The sequence below is a fragment of the Phoenix dactylifera genome, chromosome 1 (genome assembly GCF_009389715.1).
Source record: "Phoenix dactylifera cultivar Barhee BC4 chromosome 1, palm_55x_up_171113_PBpolish2nd_filt_p, whole genome shotgun sequence".
Lineage (NCBI taxonomy): Eukaryota > Viridiplantae > Streptophyta > Magnoliopsida > Arecales > Arecaceae > Phoenix > Phoenix dactylifera.
The window spans coordinates 11,693,729-11,709,583 of record NC_052392.1 but is presented as its reverse complement, the minus strand read 5'-3'; the positions used below and the strand labels follow the sequence as shown (position 1 = coordinate 11,709,583).

The window sequence follows — 15,855 nt, the reverse complement described above, 5'->3', positions numbered from 1 at the left end:
AAGCTTCACTCCATAGCTTGATAGGAATATTCGAATGACTAAGCATGCTCTTTACCATGTCCATCAGCATACGATTCCTTCTTTCTGTCACACCATTTTGTTGTGGTGTCCCCGGCATTGAATATTGAGCAATTATGCCCTTTTCTTTAAGGAATGTAGCAAATGGCCCAGGCTTCTGTCCAAATTCTGTGTACCTTCCATAATACTCTCTACCCCTGTCTGACCTAATAACTTTAATTTTCTTTTCGGTTTGTTTCTCTACCTCTACTTTATATGTTTTGAAAGCATCAAGTACCTCAGCCTTATCATATAACGGATAGAGATATATATACCGAGTATGGTCATCAATGAATGAGATAAAATATCTTTAACCATTCAGACAAAGTGGGATAAATGGTCCACAAAAATCTGTGTGTATTATCTGTAGAGTCTCAGAACTCCTTTTGGCTCCTTTAGTGGTCATGTTGTTTGCTTTTCCTTTATGCAATCCACATAAGTACCAAGGTTGGTAAAATCAAGAGTATTTAAACTCCTTCATTTAGTAACCTCTTTATTCTTGCTATTAAGATATGTCCCAATTGCCTATGCCATAATAACGAGGAGTTCTCCTTAATAATATTCCTCTTTATGCCAATCTTTTAGGGAGAGAAAAGTCCTACATGATATGGGCAATATGAATTATAGTACCAGAACTAATCCACTATGTATTATTAGGAACATTAACAAAATTAGACTCATAACATACAAGAGATAGTAGATTATCTTTTCTTTCGAGCCACTTCCTATATTTGGTACAATCGTTCTTCATATTCCCTTTTTTCTTGCAAAAGAAGCATGCAACGTTATTGCCTTCACGCTTGAAAGACACTAGCATTCTTCTCTTTAGAGACACCTTTTTCTTTATGAGTTTTTTCTTTTCTTTGAAATGCTAAATTAGCAAGTTCAAGAGTCTCATGCTTTAATCTCTCTTTCCCTTGAACACACATGGTCAAGAGTTCATTAATTGACCATTTTTTCTTGTATGTATTATAGAAAATTTTAAAAGGATCATATTCCTTAGGAAAAGAGTTCAAAATGAAATGTACCAAAAATGACTCTAAGATCTATATCTCTAAACCTCTAAGTCAAGCAGCAATGTCACGCATCTCCATAATGTGTTCACGCACACTTTTAGAACTGCTATGCCTCATGTTTGAAAGCCTTTTCATCAGGGTGCTAGCCAATGCCTTATTAGAGCTGATAAACTGCTCTTCTATGGCCTTCATGAAATCCTTTGTCTTATGGCAATCAGGGATCGAACCCTTGATGCCCTTACTGATACAAGACTTAATGAGCATCAAACTTAGGCGACTAGATCGCTCCCACCGCTCATAAGAAGCCTTATTAGTGGGTGAATTTGATTCCGTGGGGACGGATGGTTCATCCACACGAAGCACTAAGTCAAGGTCCATGCCCCCCAAAGTCAACAAAATTTTATCTTTCCAGTTAGAATAATTATCATCACTCAGTAAAGGAACTTGAGATGATTCAGTACTCAAAAATGCAGTAAGAATAACTGTAAAAACCAATAACATATTATGCTATGAAACATTTCCAAAATTACAGTAAATTCAAACCTCCCTGTGGACAAAGGTTGCAACATGTATTGAATTTACTTAAACTTTATTAATAAGACTAGTAAATATCACACACTAAAAATAAGAAATTTTCATTATTTGTGGACATAGAAAATTCTCATTTCAGTAATGAATCCACTATCTTATCTCAATTAAGACTTAATTGCAATATTAGATACCATTTAATTCCTTAATTTTGTCTCACGACTCTGAATGTGATCCAAATTACACATCATAATAATTTAAGATGTTGTGGCTACTCTCAAATTATCATGACATTTTCTTTAAAAAACGGTATCAACATAAAGCTTTAATGGGATAAATACCTTATATGAATTATTATAATTCATCTTAATTATCCCAAATAATAACTTTACATGATTTACCCCTTTATGATAAAACTAATGCATTAAGTATAATAGTTAATGAACTTTAGATGTCTAGTTGAAAAATCCAAAGAATAACAGCCAGATCAGCTTCAGATCGGTGGTGGAGCACTAGACTCACTTAAGTACCAGCCTTTCTTAGGCACATAGGCCTTTTTGATAAGTTTTTCTTAGACACCATTATTCAATGGATAATTTCACTAAATATCAAAGAATTCAAGGCCTTTTGGCAACAAGATTTCATCATAAATATCATACTAATAACATTATTTTATCCCATTATTAACCTTGTATAATGACTTCCTTTTGGGGTCGGGTCATTATGCATGATGCAAGTGTTCAATTTCATGAGATGGTGATAAAAGACCTTTTATTGACTAAATTAAAGCATTCAAAAATTTATGGGATACTTTGGCTCATCACCACATATATGCAAAAATTTAATCAACTTTATATCTTTTTCTACATAAGATGCTTTAGCTTGTCTTATACATGTATGACCCTTAATCATGAAAATATGAACAATTTAAATAATCATGATTCATCATAAGCAAGCATCTAAATTGATTATTTATGCAATACAATTCATTGCAGGGAGCAATACATAATTATCAGTGTACTATTCTGTAACGAAACTTGAGTACAGGGACTAAATAAATATATTGGAGGGCCTGTATATAATAAAACTTACTTTTGGGGTACCATATGATCTGCAAACACTTATCTCATAAAATTACACCGGATGATCTGCAAACAACGGACCTCAGGGGTACCTTCGGAAGCACCACTCGTATAACTAAAATCCACGGACACTTCTGCTTGATAGATAAATAAATAACACTTGTGGGCATCACTGACTTCGTTCCCTGCAGATTTATTGAGCCAAGAGCTTCCAAAGATGCATGAATGACTCCTTCCACTAATTAATGATGCGGGAGTGCATTAATTAAAGAAATTAGAAGATCGAATCTTATACCTATGAAATCTTGTGCTGAAAAAGTTTGTGGCCAAGTTATGGCTTAATGCAGAGCCAACTCTCAATCAACTTGAATGTTTTTGTTTTGCTGAAGACGAAAGTAGTCTGAATTTTATGCAAGTTTTCCACCTTGAAGCCACCCATCTCTTCTTTAGACTGTTATTTTTTTCTAAATGGTTCATATCAACAAGGAAAATGAAATTACGTACATTCTGCTGTTTACTGAAAATGAAAGATACATGAGATGATCATCACTATATATAGATTGCAATCTAACAGCAGTCATCATCATAGAATGCAATTTAGAACACCACACTTTCGATGATAAATGGATGTAAGCCCTGAGAAATTAATAGAAGAAAAGAAGTACAAGGATCAACCAAATACTAGGGATGGCGGATAGGTGGGAAGTATATCGCACTTGCATCTGCAGTGCAGCACTGTGATGTCCATGTTGTGACCGACTATAATCGGAATTTGCACTGCCGGGATTTCTCCCGGCAGCTGCATCACCAGCTGCACCACCAGGTGTACCACCAGCTGCACCACCAGGTGCACCACCAGCTGGACCACCCTCTCCTTTGTGGTTCTCCTTCCTCCGAGCACCCGAGTCCTCACACTCTCCCCCTCTCCTGACTTCGCTCAACTCGGTGGTCTTGTTCGGGCCTACAAAAGATGGACAAAGGAAGCATTTATCAATTCATCTCTTGCAAGGGGGAAAAAATAAGGAAAGGCAAGCCTAAAAGACAAATGCATGGTATAGTTTGGCACCGCTGGTGGAATGGCATGCAAGGTAAACTGCTCGTGAGAGATTGAGGCATCTGACCTTGAAGCCGTTGGCCTTGTGGTAGCTGTGGCAGTTGATGAGGTCCACTCCCTTCTGGAATAGGCATTTTCATGGCTGAGCACCAGAGAGACTGGAGTAATAGGACAAGGAGAAGCCATGAAAGTATGATGGTCTTCATCTAATATCTGTGATTGGATAAGCAATGTGAGTTGTAGCAGCTGAACAGGAGCGCCAGGTTTGCTTATAGATGGGAAGGCATCATGGCCCAACAGGCATGACCCGGGGAATGGATGCTGTGGGGTTCATTAGTTTAGCCTCATTGATTAGTGACGATAATGAGATAGTGGCAAATGAGAATTCCATACCTTTCTTCTTTAATGGTTAAAGAAGGTTCATTTAGCACTACTTTGTTAGCCAGTAGTGGTGAAAGCGAAAGGAGAATTCGTATCAAAGCTCAACTTGGTACAGGCTCTTCGGGTTCTCCAGAAGAGAGCAGTTTAAACGCTCATGCTCTAACTCAGTGATCGACTCAAGGTTCAGGCAAGCCTACTAGAAGGGTGCAAGAAGGTTTTGGTATCACATCAGTTCGATATCCTACTTATGAGGTGGAGATTATCTTTCCAAGGGTGAGGCGACATACTGCTCATCAGGTGGCTTAGTAGAGAAGACGTCTACGAGAGGAAGCTCATATATTTTGGGGACCAATTCTTGTGCTTCTGAAGTTGGGAATATGGTGTCATATTCAATGCCGGAATTTGTTTCATTCCGAGGAGGAACCTAAGCAATTCATCCACTTACTCATAAATAAATAGATTCCTTTTTATCGACCGAAAGTAATTGCTTGCGGATTCATATTTTGTTCAAGAGTTTATACACCAAAGAGAGAAGATTCAATTCAATTTAAGCACTTAATTATCCAAATAAATATTGTGACGTAACATTGGTGTGAACTCTTCGGCCAACAATATGTTTTATAGTTATGTGTGATTCCATCCCCAATTTTAAGCCAATAGATGTTAATTTTAATGTTACATTGTTACCCTCATATGTTTGAGAGGGAACCGAAGAGATATCATCGCTCATAGTTGAGGAATGATGGTTCCATATCTGACCGATCGAGGATTCTTACCATGCTTATATATTTTTAGACTCATCAATCTAAACGCTCCAATTTTTAGATAAAATCTTAATATATGGTATTTGAGTTCCATCCTTTGATCTCTATACGAGAGAGTGTGATAAGAAACAATAGTTCTATATTATATAAAAAAAAAAGAGTGTTGAAAAATAATAGTCCTACGATCTTAGTAATGATTTTATCGTTATTCCTGGCAGGGATAGGGTCCCGAAGGGAAAGACAAGATCCTATCAAACAAATGCCAAAGGTACTTTAATCTGAGAATCATAAAAATATCGGATAGATGGAGGACCTCAGTGACGGCTTTATTGACGGGGATTGGATACTGAAGGGAACGAGTGCCAGGAGTATTTTAGGCCACGGTAACGAAGATGGCATTATATTAATAACTCAGTAACTCAAGATATGCAATTAAAAATTTTTGAGCTATAGAGATCTAAGGAAAACTAGGATAAAGTCGAGGAGTTGAAATAACAATTGTTTTTCTAAATAAAATGTATAAAATTGGATCAAAGTTCTTAACTTAGTAACTTGCTCCAGGAATACTTTGCAAAATAATCTTTAACAATGTGTGCAATAAGAATACTTCAAAAATGCTTCCCAACACGTCACAGAAATCCTTCATATAAAACCTAGAGAACTCAAATAAGGACATTGTTGATCATATAGTTAAAATAAAATTTTCTGAAACCAAATTTTGCCCTGTCCAATGTCTACCCTCGCTCGGATAACATGGAAATAACTAACTAAAATAAGAATAGAATAACAACTAGGAATATGATTCTAATTTAATGAGAACTCACAATGAACCGCCAACATGAACAACAGTAAATCAGTGAAGAATCAAACAAGAGAAACTTAAAACAATATGACAAAAAAAATTACATTAAAAAACGTAAAGCATTAATCATATTAAGCCTTGTTCTTCTTGGGCTTGAAGCAAATTAAGCTGTGGCCAAGAACAAAATCCATGGACCTTTTCCCGTCAACTTGAAACAATAATAAACACTCACGTCACCTTGCAAAAATATACAGCTCATTAGATTATTTGTTCTCCAATTCTCCACCAACAAACATTGTGACACTAGCTGCTCACCTCATGGGGAAAAAGAGGGGAAAAAAAGAAATGAGGGGGAGGAGTCTTTGTTTAACTTTAACCAGAGTTGCAGAAAGCCAATTGGGAGCAACTAGACCCAAAAGCTAGCACTGCTACTATTCAGGAGAGAAGCTCCTTGCAGGCAGTGATATCTGCTGCCTGTGAACCTAATAATGCCTGACCAGATGGGCTTGCTTCTATACTTTTCATCACTGCATCAAACATTGCTGACTGGAACCTGCTATCTTCTACTTTCTTCAAGATCTCCTCCACTACTTTGAAACCCAATCCACCAGCCAAAATCAGCTTTCCGATGACTTCGCCAAAACAAGTAGGTGCTTTTGGTAAGTCTATACCTATATCATCCAGCATTGATCCATAAAGCAAGCACCCAGTCCCCAAGTCTTTTGGTGTAATAACCTCCTTGACAAACAAAAACTCGAGGAGCCTGACAACCGAATTGATGCAATTTGGGCCTTTGTCTAGAGCAAGATTGATGGCTTCTTTAACAACCTCAGGATAGTACTCAGGACTCTTCAACTCCTCAACACATTGCAATGCTTCATCAAGTATGCAGACATGGAAGTACTCCTCCAGAAGAGCAATTGTTTTCTTGTGCAGCACGTTAAGGTTGAGTTTTGGAGCACCAACCATCTTCTCAGTTATTGGAGCAGCACTAGGAGGCACCACACTCAGAGGCTTCAATGGCCCTAAAGTTTGTCCTGGTGTGTTCACCGCACCAGGAACAAGATTAGATGGACGGGATAGCAGCCCACCGCTGCCACCCTGCAACAATGCACTAGTCTTACCGGTTAACAGGCTCCCGCTGCCCTGGGGAAGTAGCTTAGCATTGATGGGTGATGGCTTGCCAACCAAGGAACTCTCATCGCGAAAAGCATCACTTTTCGACGTGGATTTGGAACGTGGAACTTCCCAATTATCTGTATCTAACCCAGGCATTCCAGGCATCTTTCTTGTTCCAGGCATTCCAGGCATCATTCCCCCAGTACCAGGTCGGTTGATAGGGAAGGCTCCAGGGCGAAGGCCTCCATGAGCACTTCCACTGCGGCCATTTCTCATGTTTGCAGTTGCTCCTGGACGCAATCCAAGATTCTTTTCTGCCTCAGTGTGGATTTCGGTTATGGTCTTTGCTTTCACCTGCAAAACCACAAGGAAGCAGAGAAAATCCAAGAAAATCAATCAGAACTAGACATACTTTCAATCAGCTCTGCAAACTAGAATCAGTCAGAAGATCAAGTATTCTGTAATTGTCTTTATACCAGTAAACCAATCTTGGATTTTAACTTCAAGCTAGGCTAAATTTCCAAAGATTACTTTGTGTTAAAATTGATGGATTTGGAAAACTAACCTCTTCACGTCGAGGCACCCAGTTGTTGGCACGCAAATCAAGAACATCTCGAACCATGAACCTCAACCGTGGTGCAAGCTGGGGGTTTGTCATCAGCTCCTTCAACCGGTTGAAATAGGTATCACTAAAACGACGGGACTTTGGGCTTTTATCCAGCTGCTTACCAATGGTATTGAATAACTGACAGATTGCCTCAACATTTTCCTCAGCGGGGCATGACTTACCATCATGTCCCAGTAGCTCCTGTTTGCACTAGCTGTATTAGGCATTTTTATCCAAGTAAAAAGAGGTCTTCAGACGTTCAAAATAATCAATAACAGGGCAAAGAATATGTATATTAACCTGAACAATATGATGAACTATTTTCTCTGGCACCATTTTTTGCTTTAAAAGCTCCCCAATCAGGCGGATGTTCCCAAGGGTGCGGAGCTTCACTAGTCTTTCTTTATCCCTGCGTTCCATTTCTTGACCTGGGCCAGTCAACTTTCTAACCTCAGCCCTCAGATTGTCAGCACCTTCAAAGGCCTCCTGACAATTGTTTAAGAGTATTCGCTTGAACGTGATCTCCTTTCCACCAGGTTCTTCAGGAGGAAATGGTGGAAGCTTCTCACTGAGATCAGAACACAGTTGAGCATACATGGGGCAAAAGGTAGGTTCCAAAACCGCTTTTTCAAATATGAGCATGATAACATCCTGCAACATTAGTTTGTTCAACAGATAAATTTTGCAACTGGAACCCAACAATACCATATCATATTTTTCATTAAAATTAAAAAGGTTATTAAATTGTAAAAAAAACCATTGCTACCTTTAAAATATCAGGTGTGGTGATTCCTGCATCAATCAGTTGGCCCTTGAGAACATCAAATTTCTCTGGTGTCAATTTGTTTAGTATACTGTATAAAAAAATGATAATATGTATTACATTGATGCAGAGTGATTCAATTGCATAATATCATAGCAATTAAATAAAGGAAAACCAAAAAGAAGAGGCAAATAGAAAGGGAATAAATTTGGGAAAGTAATAATTGAAATATCTATCAGCGTTTTCAGAGACTAAAAGCTGATCAATATTTCCCAGCAGGCTAAACTAAGCATTCAGATTCATTACCCCTTCACCGCTTTCAGAACCCGTTCTTTGTCAGATAGATTGCCCCGTCTGGCAGACCATGGCACTTCAGCCTTGAGTAGTACAGGAGCAGGTCCTGCCTGATAGATCACAAGAACAGCATCAACTGTCAGAAAAAATAAAGACCTGAGGACTTAAATTAACAAAACAAAAAAAAGTAAAACACATAAATTGGTCATGACCCATATTTCACATTAAAAAAAAAATCAGAATAAAAATGCTCTAAGGTGACAAAAGGAGGTAAAGCCATTTGCTGGTCACAGGTAAGCTTCATGCACTAAAAACAAACAGAATTCCAGATTCCAACTTATCATCAAATTTTTGAGCCACAAATGACTACCAGTTGAAGTCGGAATACGGATCAATGCTGTGTACAAGAAACTCAATAAGATAGCAGACATACTTACAGAGAAGAAAACACGAAGCAAGTCCAAAATTGCTCATGTAAGCCATTATAAAGAAGAACAAAATTACAGAACCTAATAATTGTATGACAGTAAGGTGTTGACAACAGAAAATTTCCTTAAAAAAATTTGTGGGATCACCAAGAATGATGCCAGTATAAATTGCGTCAAAGAAGTGTTTTCTTAAAAAATATGGTGATATCACCATGAATGATGCCAGTATAAATCACATCGAGGCAGTGTTTTTCCCTTTCTACTATGTTGCTTGACTTGTAATTTTTTAAACATTAAAAAAAAGAAATCCCAGAAACTCACAGCTTCAAAATATATAAAAAAGAATATCCTATTATGAACAATAAAATAAGTTTTGTGACTGCTTTCAAAGTTCCCACAATATTATCTCAAGCACTTCTTTTGTGGATAGCAAGCACTTCAGAATTCTGACTTATGTAAAACTAAACACTGAACTACCACAAATAGCTAAAAACAATTTCAGCAGTGCTGCAGAGCAATTAAGTATCTCCTCATTAAGTTTCTTGTCCATGGTCAGAATATTTGTCTTTGCCCTCTTTAAGTTTCTTCAAGCAACAAACTATTACAAACCTAATTTGCAGTTAGGAAATCTCGGTAATATATTGACTAAAAGAATAGCAAAATAAAGTGTAACAAAACTCAAGGCATGTAACAGCTCTCTCTAACTAATCAAGGCATGAACTTCTCAGCAAACTTAGCCACATCAAGGACTTAATACCTTCCCATTAATGCCTTCCCATAAACAGAAGCTATTTTCCATCTAAGAAAGTAGTTCTTGTGTTGCTAAAAGATAAATGAAGCACATCCATCTTAGATTCACAATATTTATTACTTCCATCTTAGATTCATTAGGAATATTGAGAAGTTGATTACCACAGGTACTAAAGGTCAAAATCCCCTGGACTCTCTCTTTGAGTCTCTTTATTTCATTAAAACAATATTCACCGCAAGAGAACTTCTTTCAAAAGATCTCTCTCCCTTGTCTCTACCAAATTAAAAGTCCAATTCTGATGGGAGTTTCCTAAATAAATTGGTTTCAAACTGGATGAAATTAGCCACAGGCCATAAATAATAAAAAGTTAGGATATCCACAGAAAAATAATAAAATAGTATAAAATGATGCTAGAATATTATACCTTAAGGTTTTTTCTTTCAACAATTATACTATATTGAATGCTTCTGATTTCAAAGAAAATGTTTTAATGTAAATTCTGAATGCAAATGGTCGCTTATAATTTGTCATGATGATACATGAACTTAGCATGACTGATATAGACAGAATGATGTATCTAGGCTGCTGAAATGGAACTAAGATCAGTCTGCCCAGGCTTACACTGGCAGTATGACCGACTGTACAAAATTATTTCCACTTCATTTCAATAGTAATCAAGTTGCTTCAGACCTTGCAGTGAAGGAAGTGTGAACTGTTTAAAGAGAATGGATCTCAGTTGATCTTTAAGCCTGTGTGCAAATTTCCTGCATGTTTTCTTTCACACGAACTGATTCAATGCGAGTAGCTCAAATGATGCAAATGGTTTACTAATTACATAATTTTATATGTAACAAAGCACCATGATATTTTTCTTGAAACCCCATGTCATGATTCAAAACAATACAGTAAATAACGTGTCTCCAATTGGAAGACACATAAAAATAAGGGAAAAATATTCAACTAGCAGAACAAATAGACTTACAGGGAAAACGATGAATTGAAATAAATAAATGCAAAACAAAGCTAGCAAAGATGTACACATATCAACTTAAATGAAGCAAAGAAAATGTCTACATGGGCATCACATGATAACAACTATTTTTCTAAGTGATAAAGCTTGAAACAATGTGTAAAGAAAAGTTTAAAACAAGATGTAAAGTCACATGACTCAAAACAGGTAGGGTTGAAATAACTTATGGCTACATTAGTCAAAAATGAACTAGTCTTATCCCATCTGGTTTGGCTTTATAAATTATGCACAGAGACAAATTTCTACATCCATCATGGACTAAGAAGAAAAGAATGTACATATAATACAAAGCAACAAACTAGGCCACCCCCAACCCCCAGAAGGCAGGGGAGGGGGGTTAACTGGTGGTTTCAAAGGATAAGAAAGGAACAGGGAAAGCAATCGAGAGGAAGAAATTAAGATGTTAGTAATTACCACTTGGCCAGAAGATACTTGAACTCTTGAAGAAAAGTGAGAGCTCAATTGGTCCTGCCCATCAAATTGTTCTGGTTGTCTTGTGTTGGGTGGATATGACTCCTTATTATCACGAATCTTATCCCAAGACCGCTCCTCTCCAGCTGAGGACAGTTGTCCCAATCGGCCACGCCAATCACGATTGTCTGGCTCGGAATAACGAATATGTGATTGACCTTGCAGCTAAGAGATGAAAGAAAATATCAGAAAGAGAATAAATTATAAAAGCACATAGTAAAACAATTATTTCTATGTAAAATGATGCGAGCATTATGCTTTCCAAAGGCTTCCCTTTGTAAAGAATTGCATATGGTACATGTAATAGGCATTGCAGGATATCAAAAGAGCCAAAATACTCTCCAGCAAAATTCAGTCCAGGTACATAGAGGGGACATTCATATCAAATATTTCCATTTGGATGACACATGCACATTCAAAGGATAAGACCTCAAAGATCTTACATTTGCATCAGCACGAACCCAACTTTGATCTTCACCATGAAGTTCTGCCTCCATCTCTTGCTTGATTTTCAAGATATCTTCAGATGCATGAACTGCCTGTCATAAGGCAACAGCAACTAAACCAAGGATATATAAAGATAACAAGATACTAGATTACAAAACATATGAATGATGCACAAGAAGCATCCAAAAAGAATGCCTAGTTAAGACATCAGAAATTTTCTTGGCATTAGAAATTTCCGTCGCAGCTGATAGGCGTCCTAGTGGTGGCAAAATATTGGAAAACTGAATGAACACACCATGAAATTTTTTATAAGAATAATAATCAAATGATCATCTGCCCAAAAATTAGTAGGGAAGTTTCATCTCTGAAAAGGTTTTTACATTACAAACTTTAAGGTAAAGCTCTCATTTATCCCCTCCTAAGCAACAGCAAGGGAAATTATCAAGCTGCTTTTCAGGTAACCTGCCATGAAACATTTTGGGCATGTAATGTTTCTATTATGGACCTCATCAAGAAAAAAGAATGTCCCTCAAATAGCCTTTATTTTTATATTTAAATATAAAATCGCTCATCCTTTAAAGGTGATTGGAGAGGTTTAAATCTTTGGATTTTGACTCATGCTAGCACAAAAAATCTAAAATCGGTTTCATCAGATAAAAGCATAGTGACCACAAACAAAATATCTCCCATAAAATATTGGTTAAGTGTAGCTCAAACAGTCTTGCTCAATTTTTATTTGTCAGCCGTTGCTCAATGCTTTTACTTTCATTTATTAAAAGATTTTTTCCCATTAACTCCGTTCATTGGATTTTCAGCAATAATTACTATGAGAAACATAGTTTTTTGAGGTTTTACTGAGGAACCAACTTAAAAGGAACAGTGACAAAGGTAAACTTTCTTGATAAAGGAAAGCAATGAATACTCAAAGCTGACCAGCTTGAAGCAGGAGATCAGAACAGATAAATAGTCCACAAACTCATTAGTACCTCTCGTAGTTGTAAGAGTTGGTCCCTTGAATAACGAATTCGCTCACGAGCCTCAAAGCGTGAATCTCCAGTCTGCAGCAGAATCATCAAAATCAGGTCATAAAAATCCAAGATAGCATCTTGAATACAATACATCGAAGGAAGCAAAACTACAGAAGATTTCTCACAGCATAAACCACCAAAACTCATCAAGAGCAAAGAATTTTTTTTACAAGTTCTTATGGGCCACAAAGCTTCAATCTGACAGTAGAATATAATGCTATCATGGAATAATGGATCCTAAGTTATTCAAATGAACCAGACAAGCTGGGATAGATATCCGTTATGTAATTATTTATCCAGATAAATAAATATACCTCCACTCCTGGAGATTTTTTTTTTTTTTGAACATATACCTAGCAGCTTAAACCATTTAATTATCATGTAAAAATGCATTCAAACAAATAAAGAGAAACCGATGATGACAATCTCAAAATGATAGAACTCGTATGTAATTGTTCATTTAAATGTATAAATACATCATGATATTTCATGATTTTCTATCTTTTGAAACTATATGCAATGATCTTCTAAAATTCAATTTTTGGTTACGCAAAGAAATTTCATATTATCCCTATAATCACAAAATTGCAACTTCTACTCCAAATAAAATTTCCAAAGTCACATTTTCTTATTTTTATCATCTTATGTTCATTATTTTGTCAACCTTTTCCCTTTACAAATGAAACACCTTCTAATAATAAATCTCTACTTTAAATTTCAAATGCTCTAAATCTAGGAAAAGAAGAAAATTGCAGTATTGTATACAAAATCTCAAATGAAGCCTAGGCTTCTTGGCTCATTTGCAATATGGCAAAACCATAATAAAAGCCCTTTTCTATGGTAATTGTTATTACTTACTTTTTCGTATCCATGTAAAGAAAAATTCTTATTTTTTCTTGTACTATTATTGATTCTTACAACAATATCCTATGCAAGAATCTCTATTTCAAAGTTCCTCTCTAGATTCTAGCTTTATACACCATCTTGGACAAGAAGCTCCGACTCTTAATATCTTGCTTACAGGTCTCATTGCAATACCTTACGCCATAAAACTTCAATATTTTGATAATCTCCTGTTTGTTCTTTTCTTACATCCATTATTGCAAGTCTTGTCACTTCTTGTTGTCTCACTGTAAGTCGGATGCCCGAACTGCACTTCATCTAGAAGTGTGGAGTTCTGGGTGTTTGTTTTGACATTAGTAACTCTAACATGGAGAAATGAGGCTCCCAGTTCAGTAAAACCCCCAAACTTCACATCCACTTTGGGTGATATGAAGTCAATATCCATAAGTTTAAGAAGCACATTTAATGCCTGATTTAATGCCCTCAAACTCGCTCCCTCTTTACATATAGACCAGTATAGCTCACTTGGGCTGTAAGTATCATTAATAATAGTTTTAGTGCCCAAAAAATTGCTTTTCTTGTGGAACTAATGTTCTCAAAGCTAAAGTTCTCAGAACTCGAGTCAATGAATTAAAATTCAGACACTTCTAATGCTTACTTTGAAACAAAGACATCATTATCAGACGATGGGAAAAAGAATCAAAAGGAAGTGACAGAGGGTCCACAACTCCCTATTGCATTGAGATGGAAGGTGAGAGTTAAAGAAGAGATCTCAATGAAAGGATATGGTGTCTCCTTTTGGCTTAAAAACTTGGTGTATAATTTTAAGAAAAAGACTGATCAATAGGATCAGATTAACATCCATTCTACACACACGCACACACTCTCATGCACACAAGTGCAGATGGGAAGGAAAGGGAACTCTTCATGCTTATAAAAATCAACTTAATGCATATCATTACTATTTGCAGAAGTGGCTTTTTTTGTCTCTTTTTTATTATTATTATTATTTTTTTTTTTTTTTTTTTGGGGGGGGGGGGGGGAGTGTTACAACATCTGGCTTCTTTATAGATGGAGAAATGCATCACTTCTGCACAATTTAACTTTATGACAGATATTATACTTAACTTTATACAAACATAACTTTATTACTTGCCACGAATATACAGATTATAGCTCATATGCCAACTAATCAAAATTCCTTTAAAAAAATTCTAACATTCAAATACCTGATGCTATGAGTCCCTAAACATACGAACAGTTAGTTGGATATTTTAATTGCATAACCAAGTTGATTCCTCGTATATTTATTAGATACGAGAATTTTTGCAGATAAAGTTTCAAGAAGAGGATCATCCTGATAAAATCGTCCATGTATAAGTACCGTATCAAAGAACTTCTTCGCTCCCTAGCACTAATCACACTTCATTAAACAATCAAAAGGAGTTTATTTTTCACGACCAAATAGAGAATAGATAATCAGGAAACAATTTCGAAAATATATCTTTCATCTTCTTAGAAGCCTCGGAGAGAGGGCGAGATTAGGAAAAAAAACTAAAAAAGAAAAAAATTAAAAGAACACAACGAAACGCAACTCAAGATTTCACTTCTAAACCCTATCATGACCTATCAAGGACCCATCTTTCCCAAGAAATCAACTCCACTCGAGATCAAAGATATCAGACTAAGCACCAACAAACCCGTCGGAGCAATCCAAGAATCTAACAGACCGACCAAAACCCTAGCTCCCACATGATCAGTACGTACTCCCGAAGGGAGAGCAAAGGAAGCCAACTTTGGCCGACGCGAAGAAACCCTAGATCCGGGGAAGAGGGGTGCTTACCTTGCCGGTGGCAGCGATGCCATGGGGGCGTAAGAAGGGGAGGTCGAAGGGCGAGGAGGAGCTCAGGGACGATGACCCTCCAGCGGACGCGGCGAAGGCGGGGGAGTCGAAGCGAGGAACGAGGAGTCTGCCGCCTCGGTTGCCGCCGCCACCCGGCCTCAAGCTAATGACCGTCTGATCTGACTGCATACCTCGATCGATCCACTCTCTCGGCCCTGATGGGATCGCGTCAACCGTCCGATCGAATCGCGGTACACTTCCGCGAACGGCAAGGAAGAGAAGCCTTCGGCGGAGCCCTCTCTCCCTATGGAAGAACAAGGCGGAAAGGGGGAAGGGGGTGGGGGAAGAGCTTTTCTTATGTCTGAGCGGTGGGATTTTAGGGTTTCGATGAGGGTATTTTGGGTATTTTGGCGTATAACGCCGAAGAGGCTACGCAAGTTGCTCACCTTGGTCTCAACCCTGCGATGGATCCTCTTGGCCTTTTAAGAAGTTCTTGGACGGAATTAGGTAGGCTTCGGCTTTTGAGAGAATATCGGATGGTGCCATC

At 37.3% G+C, this 15,855-nt stretch overlaps 3 protein-coding genes across 3 annotated transcripts; all 3 read right to left on the bottom strand.

The window, feature by feature from the left end:
- Positions 1-1,124: 1,124 nt before the first annotated feature.
- LOC120113082 lies at positions 1,125-1,451 on the bottom strand. The gene has a single exon (XM_039133949.1). The coding sequence runs from the start codon at positions 1,449-1,451 to the stop codon at positions 1,125-1,127; it is 327 nt and encodes a 108-aa protein (XP_038989877.1).
- Positions 1,452-3,220: 1,769 nt separating this feature from the next.
- LOC120104083 (translation initiation factor IF-2-like) lies at positions 3,221-4,001 on the bottom strand. The gene is made up of 2 exons (XM_039114592.1): positions 3,805-4,001; positions 3,221-3,644 (listed from the first exon to the last, which is right to left on the bottom strand). The coding sequence occupies exons 1-2, from the start codon at positions 3,941-3,943 to the stop codon at positions 3,328-3,330; spliced, it is 456 nt and encodes a 151-aa protein (XP_038970520.1). The 5' UTR covers positions 3,944-4,001; the 3' UTR covers positions 3,221-3,327.
- A 1,771-nt stretch (positions 4,002-5,772) lies between these two features.
- On the bottom strand, positions 5,773-15,497 carry LOC103707444 (eukaryotic translation initiation factor). The gene is made up of 9 exons (XM_017842894.3): positions 15,309-15,497; positions 12,581-12,652; positions 11,591-11,686; positions 11,091-11,312; positions 8,480-8,577; positions 8,177-8,264; positions 7,711-8,061; positions 7,369-7,611; positions 5,773-7,157 (listed from the first exon to the last, which is right to left on the bottom strand). Exons 1-9 carry the CDS (start codon positions 15,495-15,497, stop codon positions 6,120-6,122), a joined length of 2,397 nt encoding a protein of 798 aa, XP_017698383.3. The 3' UTR covers positions 5,773-6,119.
- Between the last annotated feature and the right edge of the window lie 358 nt (positions 15,498-15,855).

Excerpts from the sequence above, each read along its gene's own strand:
- LOC120104083 (XM_039114592.1), bottom strand. The coding sequence starts at position 3,943 with ATGAAGACCATCATACTTTCATGGCTTCTCCTTGTCCTATTACTCCAG. Across the intron at positions 3,645-3,804 it reads ACAAGGCCAACGGCTTCAAG|GCCCGAACAAGACCACCGAG; the intron begins GTCAGATGCCTC and ends CATCTTTTGTAG.
- LOC103707444 (XM_017842894.3), bottom strand. The coding sequence starts at position 15,497 with ATGCAGTCAGATCAGACGGTCATTAGCTTGAGGCCGGGTGGCGGCGGC. Across the intron at positions 11,687-12,580 it reads AACTCTTACAACTACGAGAG|GCAGTTCATGCATCTGAAGA; the intron begins GTACTAATGAGT and ends GCCTTATGACAG. Across the intron at positions 8,578-11,090 it reads AAGTATCTTCTGGCCAAGTG|GCAGGACCTGCTCCTGTACT; the intron begins GTAATTACTAAC and ends GTGATCTATCAG.
- LOC120113082 (XM_039133949.1), bottom strand. The coding sequence starts at position 1,451 with ATGGACCTTGACTTAGTGCTTCGTGTGGATGAACCATCCGTCCCCACG.